This window comes from Photinus pyralis, unplaced genomic scaffold (genome assembly GCF_008802855.1).
Source record: "Photinus pyralis isolate 1611_PpyrPB1 unplaced genomic scaffold, Ppyr1.3 Ppyr1.4_LG3b, whole genome shotgun sequence".
Lineage (NCBI taxonomy): Eukaryota > Metazoa > Arthropoda > Insecta > Coleoptera > Lampyridae > Photinus > Photinus pyralis.
The window spans coordinates 4,865,237-4,884,957 of NW_022170510.1; the positions used below are offsets into that span (position 1 = coordinate 4,865,237).

The 19,721-nt window shown below is 38.1% G+C and overlaps 1 protein-coding gene and 1 long non-coding RNA gene across 3 annotated transcripts; one reads left to right on the forward strand and one right to left on the reverse strand.

Annotated features, from left to right (window-relative positions):
* Nucleotides 1–23: 23 nt before the first annotated feature.
* LOC116166827 lies at nt 24–11,249 on the reverse strand. 2 transcript variants are annotated; one of them, XR_004144415.1, is made up of 3 exons: nt 11,011–11,249; nt 197–307; nt 24–150 (listed from the first exon to the last, which is right to left on the reverse strand). It is a non-coding gene; the product is annotated as an uncharacterized LOC116166827 (long non-coding RNA). The 2 variants fall into 2 exon arrangements; XR_004144414.1 differs by lacking the exon at nt 11,011–11,249 and adding an exon at nt 362–459.
* Nucleotides 5,656–16,465, forward strand: LOC116166818 (polycystin-2-like). Its single transcript, XM_031481971.1, has 14 exons — nt 5,656–5,733; nt 5,797–5,907; nt 5,957–6,099; nt 9,147–9,290; nt 9,909–10,027; nt 10,079–10,306; nt 10,355–10,583; nt 10,633–10,860; nt 14,470–14,559; nt 14,605–14,757; nt 14,806–15,002; nt 15,050–15,180; nt 15,233–15,278; nt 16,260–16,465. The coding sequence occupies exons 1-14, from the start codon at nt 5,706–5,708 to the stop codon at nt 16,366–16,368; spliced, it is 1,956 nt and encodes a 651-aa protein (XP_031337831.1). The 5' UTR covers nt 5,656–5,705; the 3' UTR covers nt 16,369–16,465.
* The last annotated feature ends 3,256 nt before the right edge of the window (nt 16,466–19,721 follow it).

Consider the following 19,721-nt stretch of genomic DNA (forward strand, 5'->3'; position numbering starts at 1 on the left):
GAAAGAAAGAACAATGCGCGAGACCAATCAAAAATATATCATGGAAAGTCATGTTAACCCCAGTACTACTATTAAACGGGGATTCGGTAAAAAAGTTTTGAAAATACATATGGTGATAGTAATTTGATGGACTTGCGGAACCCGCCACCACTAGAAATGCGAGAATTATTTTCTTGTTATTGACATATGTACGTACTTGTTGTAGTTATAATCAAAAATAGTAGATGTAGTACCAGTTCCCGTACATAAACCTTCTCGTACTCATCTTGTTCGTAAAGTTCGGCAAGTTCAGTAGTAACCCATAAATCTACAAAGATATAAGAATTCAGTAAATTCGATTGTACCTTTTAAGCAATGTTACTATTTGATATTACAACCCTCTTGGGCATAAACATCTTGGAAGCAGCTTGGTGAATAGTATAAATGTCAACTTAATTAATTTTTCAATTAATTAAAACAAAAGCTCAAGTGCTGCTAGATCAATAATAACTTAAATGTGACTAAACACGGAAAGAAAGAACAATGCGCGAGACGGGTTATAGTATTTTACATTATTAGCCAGGTAAGTGAGTTTTTACTGGCGATAGGAGAAGTTGACTGGCGAGCCGTTAGGCGAGCCTGTCATCTCCTAGAGCCAGTAAAAACTATTACCTGGCGTATAATGTACAATATTTTATTTGTTACTCATTTGTAAACGTAAATAATTAGTTCTTAAATTAATCTTGAAGAAATGTCTAAAATATCATGTTATCCATGTAACAGAGACTTCGCATTAATTCTGGCCAATGAAATAACTAGATTACTAACTTGTAAAATTTTTACAGGTTTGCTGTCAGTTTTACAGGTCTGCTGTCAGTTTTACAAGTCAGTAGCGTTTAAACATGACGTTTACCCGTTTGCGTTTTGTCTTGTTAATCAACGTTTACAACTGAGTAACAAATACATTTAATAAGTGTCTGGGTACGATATGACGTATCTAATCGTTTTTTATTATTTAAACTTTAATGTTTCTGGATTGAAGAAAGTGTAAGAGTGGATGAAAGGAAGCCTGGAAGAGTGGAAGTGAGCAAGAGTGAAAGACTAGAAAAATGGGAGGATGGAAGAGTGAAAGAATTGAAGGGGAAAAAGAGAGAAGAGGGGGAAAGGGGCGAGGGGAAGAGAGGGAGAGTGGAAAATAGGAAGGTGGAGGAGGGGCAGAGAGAAAGAGTGGTAGAGTGGAACAGTGATAATGTGGAAGAGAAGGAGAGTGGAAGAGTGGAAGTGTGGAAAAGGGGAATAGGGAACAGGGGGAAGAGGGAAAGGGACATAAGAGCGAGAGGAAGATAGGGAACAAGGGAAAGAGGAAGAGAAGGAGAGTGGAAATTGCTACGGGGGTTCCTTCTGGATTTGAAGATTACCATCGGTTCCGCCCGGCAAGGCAAACCGTCTTCTTCTTAGGCTGCTCAATCGATAAAAATAAATGCTCCGGCTAACTCAAATCGGTGGGCTTTTAACTCTTTTGAAACTGCGTAACAAACCTTAACCTGCCGCCTACCAGTCTCCTGCCTCAACTCCTATTCCTCCCTTTCCTTCCCCTCGTTCTTCGTTAAAGACATAGGCACATTGAAACCAAATAGATAATATATTGAAATGATATTAGAGATACAAACAATTTACAGGGATCTAGCAGTTCTTCTCTCCTCCTTGTAAAAACAATAGCTTAACAATGACAACTAAACTAAATAAAAACTCCTACCAGGTGAGACTAATTTACTCAAGGGGTGGCCATCCTCTACAGTTTGAAAATTGCAACAACAGGTAATCGGTTTTTAATCCAGCATGGGCTGGGACTTATTTAAATAAACACAAAAATTTATCCTACTCTTTGGTAATCGTTCATTGGACTTTAATAAACAATCAAATCAAAAATTTTTTTACTATAGCTTAATTACCAAAAAGTGGAATTTTACAGAATGTTACAAATTTAATTAGACTAGTTGCCAAAGTTTTTACACAGCACGTGTATTTAATTTTATTTTATTAGTTTATTAGCTTTGACCGCCTGCGGGAGACGGATTTTTGAGTTAGCGGTACGGCAGAACACAAACTTTTATGATCACTATCCGACGGTAAACCGCGATGGTTCAAAGTATTATTTCACCAGCTCTTCTTGGGGCAAATATCTCTCCGAAACGCAGCGCTCCTTCGACAAATGACCGTACGGCACTAGTAGGAAATTCCACCTGGGGCGGATCCCGAAATTCTGCGCCTTGAGGACTAGGCAGCACTTTGACTTATATATCCTCGAGAAATCACAACGTATCCTAACGCGATTCACTGCATCCAAAGTAAACTGGGGTGAAGCTCAAGGGTTCGCCAAAATATCACCTGATTGGAACCTGGGTCTTCTTCGCCAAAAAATCAACGCGAAAAGAAAATAACACTTCGAAACGGGTGCAGAAAGCACGCAACTGCGAGCAACCGAAATAAACCGGTGGCTCAAACCGCCAAGTGTACCAAAACGATCGCTCAAGGTACGTGTTGACCGCTTGACGTACTAACTGCGAGTCTCTTTAAAACGCGATCACTAGGTACGTGTTGACCCCTCGACGTACTAAACGCGAGTCTCTTCTAAAACGCGATCACTCAAAGTACGTGTTGACCCCTCGACGTACTAACCGCGAGTCTCTTTAAAACGCGATCACTCAAAGTACGTATTGACCCCTCGACGTACTAACCGCGAGTCTTCTCAAAAACGATCCCCTTCTTCAGAATTGAAATGAAAAAACCACACCCAAATTACCATAAAACAAAAATGGCTCCCGCTAGAAATTCTCCCATTGGTTCAGATAAAGAAAACTTAACCCACTCTAACTTCGTCGTCAACCTCAAGGAACTGCTGACTAAACTGATCTCACGGTTTTCTGCTGATGACGTGAAAACTCCTTATCTCTTGACGGCTCGGTGCTACATCCGCTCCTATTCTCGGTCTAGACGGCGCCAAAGTTGATAAACGAACGACAAAAAACTCGCATGATGACGCCAATCAGCTTTGCACTCTTCCCACGACGAAATTAAATCTGAGCGAAATTAAATCTATTGGACCATAGTCTTGAGCGAACCGAAATGCCCAAACACAAAATTTCTAACCGGAACAAATAAGGAAATCTACAGGGTGACCTTCACTATCATGACAAGAAATTTCGAAATTTTTAATGAAATTTGGCGCGAAATCAAACCACTCGTTACAAAATTTGGAAGAAAAGTGGAAAAGAGGAAGGGTGGAAGTGTGGAAGAGTGAAAAAAGGGCAGAAAGGCAACGTGATAGAGTGGAAGTGTGGAAGAGAAGAAGAGTGGAAAAGGGGAATGGTGGAAGAAGGGAAGAGTAAAAGAGTGGAGGAGTAGAAGTGTGGACGAGGTGAAGGGTGGAAGAGAGGAAGAGTGCAAGAGTGGAAGGGTGAAAGAGCGATAGAATAGAAGATTAGAAGCCTTTCTGGGCACTTCAGTGTCATCGCTTTTGATTGTGCTTACACAACGCTCAACTGTTAGTAGCTACCGGGGCACATGTTCCAAACTCAGTGCCCTTCTTTAACTTGGCTGGGAATGAGTTCAACTTCTATTAAAGGGCACTATGTGTGCGTGTTCAGGGTTAGGCGAGTTAATTAATACACGCGAGATTGCCAAAAAAAACTTGATTTTATTCCACCAGTAAAACAGATATGTTCTTAACGTATATACAGTGTGAATACTACTTTTGTGCCGTCACTTAAACTGCAAGTGATTGCCATTTCAACAACTTCATTAACTTCATCAGTATCGCACCGTTTTGTTCGTTGCTGCTCTATTAGTCTTTTCACTATTTCTTCTATATTCTCGTTCTTTTCTTTTGTGTTAATGGTGTGAACGCGAGCATTACGACGAGATGTTTTCTTTGCAGCATCATACTCCCAAGCATTCGCCAAAGCCTTTTCCAATTTCTCATATCGCGCAAGTTTCAAAGTTTGTTGCGTTTCACGTCACCATCTATCAACGTCTATACGGCCAGTTGCTCTATAAAGCTTTCAGGATACGCCGATCTTATCAACCGGGCTATATCGACTAATAAGTTTTTGCAAAGTTTCGCCGATTTTTGCGTTCGGTTATTTGTTATAAATTTATTTATTTATTTTGCCTTCATTTTTAAGGGAGCGAGGTTTCAGCAAAGGCTGCTCTACCAACCCAACCCACTATACATTTACAAATATCCATGCCCGAACCCGGATTCGAACCAGGGATCCTTAGTTCCAACCGTAATACCATTTGCTCGAGGTCATTTTGCTGGTTGTCTTAACTCGAACTTTTGTCGTACCAATACCAATTAGTGGTTTCTTTGCGGGACGATTGTGGAAAAACAAGCAGATTTAGTGTTATCACAGATGACACGTCACTCTCTTCGCGGCCAATACCATAAATCGTTTTCGTAGTTTATCGATTTCATTTTCTACCGTATGAATCTTATCCTCGATCTTATCTTGGACACTCTGTATCTCATTTTTGGACACTCTGCATCTCATCAGACCTCTTATTTCTTGTTGGCTTGCTTCCACTTTAGCTTTCATGGCTTGTTGCCCAGCTTCGATTTTAGCTTCCATTACCTCTTGACCCGCTTTCATTTCCGCTTGACCAGCTTCTTATTTAGCTTCCATGGCTTGTTAGTCGGTTTCGATTTAGCTTCCATTGATTGTTGGCCAGCTACAAATTTAGCTCCCATGGTTTGTTCATCAGCTTCTATTTTAGCTTCTACGGCCTGTTGACCGGCTTTCATTTCTTGCATTAATTGCAGAAGTTTCTCATCTTTCTGGTCACTACTGGCATAAACTTTCACTAAATTGTTCACTAAACACTACCCGACACTTGACACCAGTGTAACGTAAAATTAATTACCTACGTGCTTTATTTATTTCAACTAATTAACAATAAATGTATAACAGTCTTGAAAGTGATTAATTTATAATAGTAAAATATTATTTACCGCTCACGAATACACAATTTACAACGGCGCGAACTATCTATCATTACTTACTTCGGCGTTGAAAGTGGAAGTGAACTGAAACTTTCTGAAACGCATTGTTTGTTTATGTAGCAAATCCCCCTCTTTCCCGAAAGCTCTTCCGAAAGAATCCGGACTATTCTGGAAGGTTCTAGAACAAACGCGTTGTATTTCTGGAAAAGATCACGTCACATCCACCTTCGTTCCTTATCGCTGATGACTAATCTCTTATGTCTATCTGGAATGTTCGATACACTACAATGTGCTACAAAAACGGCTCTAGCGTTTACAAAAATCAATTTCGTTTATAAAATTTTCTTTGCGTTTTAAGAAAAAAATGTATAACATACCCCAGCGCCCTTTTGTCCCGCGGGCAATCGTTCTCACACGCGGAAATTGTACGCGCCATTTTGTCTTTGCGCCTTTTTGCCTTCGCGTCCTATTGACCCGCGCCGGAATGGCCGACGCCCGATCGTCCTCTTACTTCCGCGTAGTAAATATTAACAAGTCGTTAATAGTTAACCACTATCAACAGTAAATCATTAGATCGATTTGTTCCGAAAGTATTTTGTTTCAAATTGTAAACATAGACGGCTTAAATTAAATGTCAAACATACTATCGTGTCCATGGCAACCATTTGTTACCTTACTTAAATCGCATATAAAATTGGCATTTTCCGTTTAGCAAAGACTCAAAATGGAAGAAGAAGAAGAAGAATCAGAGAGTAAGTATTACCGCAGACCCACTGTAGACTTGTCTTCTTACGCACTTTTCTAATAATATGCAGTTTTGTGGCCAGTATCAGAATTGGTCGAACTAGAACCTAAACCAATATACGCAAGAACGCTGGCCCGTGAGATGTTAATATTTATAGCTTTTTTTGCATTTGTTACCGCGGGTAAGTGAAGAAAATTTGTAACTTTAAATTAAAAAAAACCTTTTTATAGTTGCAGTTACTTCAATTGATCCAATTACTTACTACCAATATCGATTATTTGAGCAGCTTTTTGTGGAATCCAAAATACCGCCTTTAGATAAATACCCAAGGATTGGTTTAAGGGACGTGTATTCCATGTCGGATATTTGGAGAGTAAGTTTAATAATTTAGAAACGAAATAGTTTACCTGCATTGCGTATTTAGATAATATTTAGGTTATGTCACTTGCACTTCTCATGTCTCCCTTGCCCGCAAGTATCGATTTCGGGCCGTAACAACCACGACGCCCGGTTCACGACCGCAGTTGTTATGGTCGCAGTCTCGACTTCAGATATGACGTATTACTCCCGACCGCAACGAGCCCGCGGTGCTCGCTTATCGTACCTGGGTCATCGTGCGTGGGCGTTCTAATATTCTAACAGGACACTGGACAGGAGACATTTCACTGTCGGACACTGATCGGTTGACTACGCATGCGTTACAAATCTTTCGTTTGAGCTATGGAGAAAATCCTCATTATTATGATCCAGAACGTAACCTTATGGTGGTTTCCATAGCAATCATCAATTGAAGATGTGGTGGTATAATTAAAGACCCTTCAACGCTACCATTATTAAGTATGGCCTCAGCATTTGTGACAGAAATTCAAAAGTCGTCTTCAACATTATATTATTCTACTAACAAGAAGTAATATTCGTAAAACGAAAAAGTATGGGGTCCGTGAAGTTAGCAGCACATTGAAGGCACAAATGTCGAGACTAGCACATCTAAAAATCGAAATAATTTCCAAACGGTATGTTTTGCTGGCAAACTTTTTACGGCACAAACCGGCACAAACGAAGCACTAACCAACCCACCTAGTCTCGACATTTGTGCCTTCAATGTGCTGCTAACTTCACGGACCCAAAAGTATGTATCAATATTGGTAGTGAAAAATGAATATTTACTCCAACCTAATAAAGTGACCATTTATAGTCCGCATAGCGGGTCCACAATATCGTTGTAATTATGGGAATTCGCGGACGAAGTGTGCTCTTCTTCCTTTTACATTTACATAGCACTAATTCCCACTCATCATCAGAACTCGATGAATCATCACTTTCGGATTTTCTACGCATTACGATCACCTTATAACGGCATCCATGTTGGAAAACTGCTCACTCTCACACGTCAGATGTGACACCGACGTTCTCAAAAGCGTTCCACTTAAGGTTTCGCCCGCAACGCCTCTAAGCTAGTGGAACCACAAAACCGCGGTCGTGGTCGTAATCGCAACGGGCGGTAAGTGGAACGTATCCTTCAATGAACAACTACTATAGATGCTCGAATGCTTTTCTACTTTCTGTTATCTTCAAAAGTTCGTGCCAAAATTTAATCTGGATATACAGCGTTATTATAAATGATTCGGTGGGTTCCAAGATGTTATATTTGCTCAAGTGTGATTGATACATACGTTTGATACGTATACGTTCGATGTGTGCACCATTTGTCACACAACACACTTCCAAATCATAGTATATGTATAGTACAGTGCAATTAGACCCAAACCTCAACATCCAAAGTAAAAGTTTCCCTAGAAAGGCAAATTGTTCTATACAGCCCGCAGATTGTTTATTAATTTATTGGCTGGTTTTTTTCTTGGTCAGTTCTTTTTTTCCCCAACCTATTGTTATAGCTATTTGTACTCGGTGAACTACCATTTTCTAAATTTAATCTTGAAATGCGAATTATTTTGAGTAAATCTCCGTTTTTAAAGCATGTACTTGTTTTATTTATATCCCTTGCGTGATCCTCAGTCCGACAGGCAACACATATCTTGTAGCGACTCTTAGAACACAACGTAGTAAGTGCAGGTCCTAGGATTTTGTTATTCAGGTTCGATAGCTTTGTCGAGCATGTGCCATTGGGTTCAGTTAGTTTGGGAGAGAAAGTTTTAAATTTCAATCTTGAGTTGCGCAGTCTCTTGGGGGTTTGCCTGGGTACGTCACAAGTTGTTGCGTATTAATTTCCAAATACGATTTTTTCCGGCGGTCGGCCGATGTTTTGAAGTTTTTGTCGTTTCAATTTGAAGAAGTGTTGTTACAAGAGATAGTTTTCCGTTTCCTGTACCGTCAGTGAACAAGCGTGCTGTTTTGAACATAGAAGAGAAGTTTTTCGTCAATGTAAAAGTTTCTCTGTCCGCTCGTCTGTCCGAGGCCTTAACTACTCCTACAGTTTTCAAGATATTAAGTTCGTTCTTTTTGCATTCGGTAGCGTATAGCTCTAGCACCTGAGCCAAGGAAAATCTTGACACTGCGCCCAACTTCCTTATTTATTAATATATTTTGTTGAAATTTTAATCACAGATACTTCTGGTGAAGGCAAACATATCGCATATAGTAAAAATCAGTTGTACACATGCGCAGACTGCGCAATGGCAACTTTCTTATATTTCTTTGAAATTTTAACCAAAGTTTCTTTTAGTGTAAGCAAACGTATCGCATATTGTAAACATCAGACTAATGTGCGCAGGCGCAGGATGCGCAATATCAACTGTTATTTATCGAGATATCTTTTTGAAATTTTAATCACAGATGCTTCTGTTAAAGGCAAACATAATGATATTGCAAAATTAGATGTGCGCATGCGCAGTCAGTGCCAACTTCTTTATTCATCAAGATATTTCTTTGAAATTTTAACCATATATGCTTCTAGTAAAGAAAATCACAGCGCACATAGCTATGGCCTTTTGAGAAGTAGTGATCATTCATGGAAAATACGCTGAAGTTACTCGCCTTAGGGCGAAAATCTTTTTACTTGTTTTATTTTTGTATGGCTTTGTATTCTCATAATGCATGTGGTTTAACGAAATTTGTGTTCCATGCAATCTCTGAGAAATATGTGCCAATTTGCTTTTTTTTATTGTTCACTGTAAATTTCTCTTTTGTCAGGTTAATAGTTGGTCATTTCTATTTCAAGTCAGCTGGACAAGATGAAAATGAGGGCTTTGTTACAAGGGTGCATTTATTTTTTATGTGCCCGAATGAAAGGGTTACAGCAATATGAGAACTATTTTCTAACGATATAGGTAGTACCTATTGATGATTTTCCCTTATCTGAAAATGTCCACGGAAACCATTTTATATATCATTATCATTATCATTATTCTTTTTTTACCAGCCAAATGATAGGAAAATCGTATTAAATTAATCTTTTTTTAGTACTTGGAGTATGTGTTCTACGATGGGTTCCATTGGAAGTTTTATTATGACGAACGTTATAATACAAAAGAAATACCCGAGGACAGTCCAGATAGGAACGTCGCATTCGATAATAAGCTGTTGGGTGTACCACGACTGAGACAAGTAAGATTGTTTTATGCTTATTATTAGCAGTGTGTTAAACAAACTTACAGTGGCAGTTCCCAATTTTCATCTTTCGTTATCAAAGATTCGTAATTTTACAGAAAAGAACCACCGGGAATTTGTTTCTTTTTTTCTCGAATATTTTAGGTTTTTAGACATTACAAGCAGTACATTTTCTTTAGGTCAGTAGAGTTAGCCCCCAATATGAAGAAACGGTTTCCCGTATATGTATCTGTGTCGTTATGTACTAATAAAATGTTGAAGCGTGCTGAAACCAGTGGTGCAGCTTTAAATGTTTATTCCCAATTTAGACGAATGACCAAATATATAAATTAAACTTTTGGTCAAGACCATGTGATCAAACATAACCATAAATTGAGCAAACATTTACACCAAAAATGATAACGATTTCAAACAAAGTGAACGGCCACTTTCTGTACACGTCGTGCAGCATTAATGTTAAATCGTGTCAATTTTAAAAACAAACATTGAAAATTAGAAAATGTATACAAAACACAAGTCAGATTTAGAACTCAAGCTATTAGACTATTTCCATTTATTTCTGTATTTATTATCATTATTTAGTCTGTTGTGTTTAACACCGATATCTTTTTTAAGTTAAAGGTTCGTAAAGACTCATGCCTGATAAATTCCGCCTTCGCCATGGGTATAAAACAGTGCTTTGGATATTATTCCCATGTCACTGAAGAACGTAATAAGTTTGGAGACCAATCACAGTACGAAATTCAGTGCACATAAATAAACGAATTAAGTTTTTTTATTTACAGGTTTGTTTTCGTTGAGACACTCAAGAGCAACTCATATGTGGGAAAACTATATACATATCCGGGTTCTCGTGGTTACATAGTTAAGCTGGCAATTAGAGATATTAGTGACGATACACCAAACAGTATTCCTGTATTGAAGAAAAGTTTGTGGATAGGAAGAGGAACGCGCGTGGTGTTTGTGGAATTTCCAACCTATAATTCAAACACAAACCTATTTTGTGTAGTAAAGTACTACTCCGTGTTTTTGAGTACAAAATGTTAACATTTCTTATTTAGACTCGTTTTCGAAATTCCACCAACTGGCGGAGTAGTCACAAGTCACAGTTTTCGAGTAGTCAGGCTTTTACGCTATGTGACAATATCCGATTATGCACTGTTGGCGTGTGAAGTGATTGTCTTTCTATTTATACTAGCATACACAGTGTTTCTGGGAATTGAACTAAATCATCTTGGAGCATTGGCATTGACTCGGTTTTGGAGTTATATGAACATTCTGATTGTAGTGGTACGTCAATGTTATTCTTAGAGATTGCACCAATTATACAATTTTATAGATGGGGTATGTAATATTTGGACTAAAAATTGCGACGTACATGCAATTCAACACCGTGAAACCTAGTTTACTATCAACCGAGAATTATGTGAACTTAGAGGGCCCAGCTGCTATGCAGCTCTACCAAGACAACGCAGTGGCCTTTTTTGCATTTTTGGTTTATATAAAAGTATTTAAGTTTATGGTTATTAGTAAGACGCTAGGCCAACTCAACACTACAGTTCGTAAGGTACGTATAATGCTACGACAAAGACAAATAACGATTTAGAAGTTTAGACAGTCAAACAATGTTTTATCAACATGGTCTGTTACAAAAGCGAAAAGCGGACTGTAATTTTGATTAATCTTTTAGTGATAAAATAATAAAAAAATGACTTACCCCCAAATATTTTGTCTCTATGATCTTTACACAAATTAAAGGATCGGAAAGAAAGGATTTGTGTGAAATTGACGTATACAAGTATCACAATAATTAATACAAAATGAAATTGAACTTGATGCAGTTGGCGTGTGTAGCGTTGAACGAATATTCGGCAAGTGAGTTTTAAAACTGCACTCTGCGCTGCACCTAGAGATAATAAAATAGGCAAAGCGATAAAATAAATTTTAAATTTTATATTTAACAGTCTGTCTGTTAACTCCAACTTCGCGCTGTAGTGTCAACATTGATATTTTCAAAATTTCTTTTCACTGTAATGTTGTACTCATTTTGTGCTAATTTAATCTGCTGTTTTAAAATTTTGTGGGGTACGATATCGAATAATTCAAATTTTTTTGGATGTGACCATGGTGTATAATAAAGACAGGTGGTCGCACTGCTGCTTGGTTTAGGTAATACGGCTCGGAACTCCCAGAATTGGAGTGAGAGGTAGCCAAGAGAAATGCAGTAAACGTCCGCACGGCGAGTACTTCAGAATACGTTAAATTCGTTAACCTTTTATCTTTTTCGTCGAGTTACTAGATTAAAATGTATGTAACGTTACTGCCTCGGTTGTTGCTTACGAAAAAACGTTAGATGAACTTTTTCAATCCCATTTCGAATTTGTTGTTTTATTGTAATTCGCATAAAAGTGGGGTCCGTAAAAAGTTCGCCAGCAAAGCATACCGGTTTGGAAATTATTTTGATTTTTAGATGTTCTGCTAATAGGCCAGTCAGTGGGGATTTTTACCTGGAAACAACTCAAGACATTTTAAAATTTTATAGGTTTAGATGCGTAGAACAAAATTCATAAAATGCACAATTCAAACATGCTGCCGGCGCCGCGATCTTACCAAAATGGCCGCCAAGAACGGTTTTTCGCAGATATCTCCAAAACTGTGCATTTTTTAGAAAAAATATATGGTGAGCAAAATTAAAGAGAATAAAATTTCCTACAAAAAATGTAGTTGCATATTTTCATTAAAGTTAACCCTTAGGCAGAAAATCAAAAATTTTTAATAAACGGTGGTCTATATTTTATCCAAATAATTTGTTAATCAGTTAACTAATTAATCAAATTGATTAATCAATTAATCTTAGGTAATTAAAATTACATTCTATATCTACGCAGGCCTGACGGACCTGGTTTGCTAATGTCATTGTTTTTCAATGTTGAATTATGTTTATCCCTATTTCGGGATCACGGTCGACTATTTTGAATTCCTCGGATTCTCCTTCTTCAGTCGATAAAGGAATATCGAGCGGCAAGTTCATCTTCATCAGATTCGTTCAGTGTCACTTCATTGACATTTTCGCAGGTCTTTCCGTAGCAGATACCGCAAGCCATGGTGCATTTTAACCCTGCTTTTCTGCATCCGCAGGCGCAACTACAGTTGGTCTTGCGCTTGCGTGATAAAAAAGCAAGTAGTGCCTTAAGAGCAGGATCCTTCAAGGATGTTACTTAGGTAATGCCAATTTGGGATTTCATTGTCCTCAATCTGAATAATTCGAACAACTTGGCCAATTTGATGGGTCCGTGAAGTTGGCACATTGCCGGCATAAATTACGTTTGTGCCGGTTTGTACAATCAAAAATTTGCCGTCAAAATATACCGTTTGGGAGATATTTCGATCTGTAGATGTTGGCTATAACTTCGCACACTTTTGTCGGCACAAATTTCGGGGCTAGGTGGATTGGTTAGTGCTACGTTTGTGCCGGTTTGTGTCGTAAAAAGTTTGCCAGCAAACCATTGCTTTTGAAGGTTATCACAATTTTTAGATGTTCTGGAAACCTTCTGGACCCCCCCCCCCATTTTCTAAAGGTTAACTTGGCACCACTAAAGGTATCCGTATGCAAAATCTGAGACCAATTGGTTGCCCATCTCAGGAAATAATTCGTGGGGGGGGGGGGGGCAACCTTTTAGCCAGCAGCGAAATTTGATGGCCATCTGGCACACCTTCAAGGTATAGGCTACCTACTGCAAAAAATTCCAGGACTCTAGGACCATTCCCCTAGAAGTAGTTCGAAACGGTAGAAGTGGGTCCGAACGGACGGACAAAACGCAAACAATAGCAAATTTTTTTTATTCTTAAAAAATGCGCTAAAAAATTGGGTGATAGAGGCGATCAAGATAAGCACTTTTTCCAAATAAACCCAGAATCCAACGTGTTTCGTTTGGGAGCCACCCTCAAGAAAGTGGTGAAGTTTTCATTTCTTCTTTAATTTTTTTCTCATCAAAATTCGGAAAAAATTCTACTGAAATTCTTGGCTGGACAACGAAAATGAAGAGAATGTGATTTATTAAAAAAATCGTAGCACACGATTTACTTTTTAAAACAATTACAACTGTAACTCAACATCGGACAATCAAAGTACCATAAAATTAATTGCATAAATAAACACATTTGAGAACCAGATCGTGGAACAGGTTTAACAGGTTTTAATATGTCTCAGAATAATAAAAAATCGGTAGAGTTGCATTCAATTTACTTTTCATTTTTTAAGAACTAAGTATGTATTTGTTATTTTCATGCTCAAATATCCCCAGAAACGAAATTTCCTTTCAGTATTTTGTAACTTTGTTACTGAGTGACCAGGTGGTTCACACGGCAATATTACTTTTGAGTCACTTTCTGCTTCTGAGTACCTACTATTTTCCGACACCTGGTTTGGAGATTCTGTTATTATATCACCAATAAATATGTTTCGTCTAGCGGCTCCAATCGCTCTGTGTGAGTACCCCCTCCGACACTCCGTTCTCGAGATATAAGGAATAAACCGATTTCCATGGGTCAAGGAGGAAGGTGGTCATTGGTAAAAGTGAATTCCTTTTGTTAAAACCTTTTGTTGGAGTAGGCCCCATAAAGGATCGCTGGGGGAGAAGTGGGCGAATTCCGTTCGTTGAGACCTATCATTACAATACCATGAATGAACAACGGGTTCTTAATATCTCACCCTGTCCACCCACCGATCACGATAAGAGGACATGGTAGATGGCTATAGTTGGTAGAAGTTAATTCCTTTTGTTTTATTCTAAATGTATTATTTAGAAGTCTTAAGAATGTCTTATTCAAAATTCCATGTTTTTTTAAAATAAGCTCCATTTAAAAAATGTTGTTTTGTTAAATATTTCTATAATCCACTGTTTTTCCGATTTGACTATTACAATATTGAAAAAAATAAGTTTCATGATTGTCAACTTAACCACGTATGTCCAACAGTCCAATGATAAAAAAGGTGATAAAATAGGTGAAACACACTGTATAGTAGGATAGTAGGATACTTCATATTGGTAAACAGAACCGAAAGCGCAATGCTTTTATTATAAAAACGCCGACAAATATAAATGTAGGGTTGTACCTAGATTAATTTTTTTCTCGTTTTTAACTCTGTATGTTGTTAATTTTTGAATATTTACAGTGTATTTGGGATGTAATCACGTTTGTAATACTACTGCTAATTGTATTTATCATATTCGCCTTGTTTGGATACATGATATTCAATTCAGAGGTAAGTATGTAACCTATTTCGGAAGCTGTCTTATATATTTTGTAGGTCGCAGAATTTAGTAGTTATGGTGTGGCGATGTTTACACTATTTCGGGCTATTTTAGGGGACTTCGACTATAGTGTTATTGAAGCTGCCAATGCTTACGTCGCACCCATATATTTTGTTTTATTTATGTTAGTTGTGTTCTTCCTTGCTTTGGTACACGTTGCACATTTTTTTACGTTTGACGTTCTCGTTGATTTTTAGAATATGTTTTTGGCCATTATCAACGAAGCTTATTACCACGTCAAGCTAGATATAGCTGCTTGTCCAAAACATAAACGGATGCCTTGGTACCTCAAAGAAGCTTTTCGTGAACTTTTCTCCATGGCACCTTCAGAAGAGGATGATGGTGAATCCCCTTATCAAGCGGCAATTTCCGAAATTCGGGATACTCTGAATCGGTAGACTATTCCATTATGTCTCACAAATTTGACCATTTTTAATTTAGGTTAGGTTTTGATGACGTGGAAACCGAACTCTTTTTTTCGCGTTACAATATTGACCCAGCTGCACAACTTCCCAGTTATGATCCTTATAAATTACTCAAAGAATTTGAAGCCAAACTTCGAGATGGGAAAGGTAAAAATATAACATTTTTGAATAATCCATTAAAATCTACTATATATTTTAGCGGACACTAGGGCGGTGGAATCGATAACCCTAGAAGATGTTATTGCGTAAGTATGAGTATGATTGCTCCGTAGTGAAGCGGGGTCTCCAATTTTGTAGATTGTTAAACTGCTCTTGACGCTTGTATTATCTATTATCCGATCATATTTTCATCATTATCGTTTACATTCGTAAAACCATAGTGATTTAAGAGCTAGTCTTTCATGTATGTAGGTGCATAATTGCTATGGATTGACGCAGCTTATAGTTTTACCACAGATTGACTGTTTTACTAATAAAGAAAACTAAATGAGAGATTAACGCCATAAAAATATGTCTCGCTTTTCTAAGTGCGAAACTAGACGGGCATTTTTTCCTCGTCGGAATCAACGCAGCGTTGTACACGCTGGAATGAGATACACGCGCTTATATGGAATAAACTAGACGGGCGTTTTTTCCACGCTTCTCCGCTCTGGCTCCGCTAGCGTGAGCGGATTCAACGCAACCGGACCCGTTTTTCCGCTGCGATACGACTGTCCTGGCGTTTATTTGGCAGCGATACATTGTGAGAGACGTATTCTTTTCCGCAGCGATAATACCGCTCCCGTGTAGTTTCAATTGTAGCGGAAATTACGCTGCGTTGATTCCGCGGCGGAAAAAACGCCCGTCTAGTTTCGCACTAAGGTAGATAATATTAGCTGGCCATACACGGGGAGGTTGATCCGACGACGGTTTGAATTGCGACAGATAAATATTTCCTATGATGCGTCACTAATTCTGTTCCAGTGAAATCTAGCGCGCGTTTACCCACTAAACTTAATAACAAATCTGTACGTTTGAACCGCGCCATTCTAAACCGGCGCATCAACCTCTCTGTCAGCTATCAATAAGGCCCATACTGCTGCATTAATTTATTTGATTTCCTTCTTACACCCTCTGAGAAATTGACAATGCGATAACGATCGTCAGGGTCCGGTTTCTTAATATAAATTCACCTATTTTTCTGCATTCTGAGCTTATAAACGACCACTAAATTAATTATATTTCAGTCAACAGGAGAAGATGTTTGATTTGGAAAAAGTTATTGGTCTCTTGACAACTAAGGTAGATTTTCTACTAAAGAAGTTGGATACTCTCGAAAATGTTCGCAAAAAATAGCAAAGTATAAGATGGACATAACAGTTCTAATTGAAAGCTTATTGTGTTTCAATTCGCATTACTTTATTATTTGTTTCTCAATATACAATCATATGTATACTTATGTTTTTTTTGGCTATCGTAGACACGTCGTAGTAATTTGTGGCGAGAAATAAATCAGAGTCCATCATGACAACATTGCTTCACCATCTTTACTCACATCTGATCAAAAGACGAAACTATATAGAACTCAAATAATATATATGTTACCGGCAAACTGCGAAATCCGGCATTTTGCAAAATCCCTAGGCATTTTGCGAAATAACCAATGCAGCAGGCAAAGTGAGAAATGGAACTCGACTTCGCACTTCACCTGCCTCTCTTTAGGGATTTCGCGAAATGCCTAAACATTCAGGCAAAGTGAGAATTCTCGGTTATTTTCCACAGATTGCGCGTACAGCTGTGCCAAACGTAAAACCGTCGCGGTAGTACCTTCCCCCATTTGATATATTCTCCACAGTAAACTCAAAGTGTGACTCAACAGAAAACTCGTGTACGAAATGCAGTCTAAACGTGAGCCCAATATTTAGCGAGTACTTAAATTAAATCGCAATCGTCGCGTCGTTTACCATCCAATGGCAACGCTGTATGCGCAATCTGTGGGAAATGACGAAGCCTTCGCACTTTGCCTGCATGTTTAGGCATTTCGCGAAATCCCTAAAGAGAGGCAGGCAAAGTGCGAACTGCAGCTCCGTTTCTTACTTTGCCTGCTGCATTCGTCATTTCGCGAAATGCCTAGGCATTTTGCAAAATGCCGGATTTCGCAGTTTGCCGGTAACATATATACTGCATTCATTATAAGAAGGTAGTAGATGGCGCTGTGCTTGAAGATAAGCACACACAGGAAAAATATAAAACGGCACCAAATTATTGCAAAGTAGAAATATCGAATACTGCAAACAGAAATAAATCTTTGACATTAACAATTAATGACACTTCAAGGGTTTAGTCGGCAATAGAAACTTCCAGCTCCCAACATTCGCCACTCGTTTTATGTTTCAGCGTAATCTGACTCGTGTTTTAACCAATCACACTGAAGATCAAAGATTCCCTATGCTTTTTACCGCTACCTTCTTAAAATGAATACAGTATACCTAGATACGATAGAACTGTACCGGTGTATCTAGTGGAGAGGATGGAGAACCTGCCGCGACTGAAAGCCATCTCTGGAAAAGTTAAAAATACATTGAGTTCTTACATTGTGTCTTGTAGGATTTAAAGTTCAAATTTTAATGATCGTCGTTTACCAGTTCTTTTATTTGGAGTAGCGCAGAGACAAGAATATGATAGTAGAAAACTGACATTAACCTTTATTAACATTTTGGAAATTATCTCTTTGTTAATTACAATCTACCTCCACTAAACATTTAACAATAAATGCGCTATGCAAGAAACTTTCTCCATCGGCAATTACAAAGTGTACAGTCATTCTAAAATAATTACCTCAACTGTGGTCAAAGACCCGAAAAGATGCTGCATGGAAGGAGAGATTTGATGATTGGTTTCTACAGCAGAGTCAAGAGTCAGGTGTTTGTTCAATGTTCTGTAATAATTACTCAACGAGCCGTTTACATTGTTTCCATCTGCTTTTCGTGACTTAATCTTAGCATAACCTACGCACCACGCGACGTAGGTATCGGACAAATTTCCTGCAAAATGTTACGACGACTACGGATAAAAATGTACATTAAAATTAGAACACTGCATCGACTTATGTATCGGTATCGTTGCTGTTATGTAATATGCCTTGACGTTTGCTATGTTTATGTTACGCTATGTGAAAAATTGCGCGTGTGTTATTGTTGTCTAATACTACGGAAGCGCTAAAGGGTCACAAGATTTTCTTTAAAAAAAATCCGTTTTCGTGACTTTTATTTCAAGATCTGGAGATTAATCTCAAGATCTTGCCTTTTTTCTCAAGATTTTGACTATTATCTCAAGATCTTTAGATCTATCATGAAGTTTATCTCAAGATCTTGCCTTTTATTTTAAGATCTTGAGGTTTATCTTAAGATCTTGAGGTTTATCTTAAGATCTTGAGGTTTATCTTAAGATCTTGCCTTTCATCTTAAGATCTTGAGTATTGTCTCAAGATCTTGACTTATGATATTGAGTTTTTATCTCAAGACCATGACTTCTAAATTTTTAATTTATATAGGTACTGTTAGTAGGCACTGATGAGAACCATGTTGTGTGTGTGTATCTACAATAAGATAAGAATAACTAATAACTGTCCTAGATCCGAACGAATTCTTCTAGGACAGCCGTTTATTTTCTGAACTGTATTCATGAAATAGCCACCAATTACTTTTGGATCACTGGCTGTTCTTCCAGCATGCAGCCAAATTATTTTTCTTGAAAATCCATCAATAGCTCCATTGATCGCAATGCCGTACGGTTTCAGCTTGTCATATGAGTCGACATGCCATAAATCATTAGGACCACTTACAGCGTATTTTCTTCTGCGCAAAACTCTTCGTTTCCTGAGTTCAACTCCAATGGGATCAATTATGAGCAATATATTTCGCGAAATGCCTAAACATGCAGGCAAAGTGCGAAGGCTTCGTCATTTCCCACAGAATGCGCATACAGCGTTGCCATTGGATGGTAAACGGCGCGACGATTGCGATTTAATTTAAGTACTCGCTAAATATTGTGCTCACGTTTAGACTGCATTTCTTCTATGGGTTTTCTGTTGAGTCACGCTTTGGATTTACTATGGAGAATATATCAAATGGGGGAAGGTACTAACGCGACGGTTTTACGTTTGGGACAGCTGTACTTCTCGGTTATTTTCCACAGATTGCGCATCTGTGGAAAATAACCGAGAATTCTCACTTTGCCTGAATGTTTAGGCATTCCGCGAAATCCCTAAAGAGAGGCAGACGAAGTGCGAAGTCGAATTCCATTTCTCACTTTACCTGTTGCATTGGTCATTTCGCAAAATGCTTAGGGATTTTGTAAAATGCCCGATTTCACAGTTTGCCGGTAACATATATACTATTTTTTTCACTACTAGCACTTGAAGTTCTCTAAATTAACATATTATATTGATAAGAAAGTGAACGGTTCGACAGAATTGTTTGTTTCTTAATTTAACAAGTCAATCAAGTACGTAGAAGTACAAGTCAAACAGGCCGTATTTTGTTCTGTCATTGAGATATTTTCAAAGAGTAATTTCTTTCGAATTTTTTCAAAATGTGTGTGTTTAGGTATATAATTTCTCTGGACATGGCGGATGGTAGCAATTATTCATTTTAGAGACCTTATCCAAACGTTTATTGAGCGAAATTTCGGATTGTGTTTTCTAAAAG

What these genes read in the sequence shown, in the direction of transcription:
- LOC116166818 (XM_031481971.1), top strand. Translation starts at nt 5,706, where the DNA reads ATGGAAGAAGAAGAAGAAGAATCAGAGA. An exon ending in AGAAGAAGAAGAATCAGAGA is followed by an intron (nt 5,734 to 5,796) that starts GTAAGTATTACC and finishes AATAATATGCAG; the next exon opens with TTTTGTGGCCAGTATCAGAA. An exon ending in AACCTATTTTGTGTAGTAAA is followed by an intron (nt 10,307 to 10,354) that starts GTACTACTCCGT and finishes TTTCTTATTTAG; the next exon opens with ACTCGTTTTCGAAATTCCAC.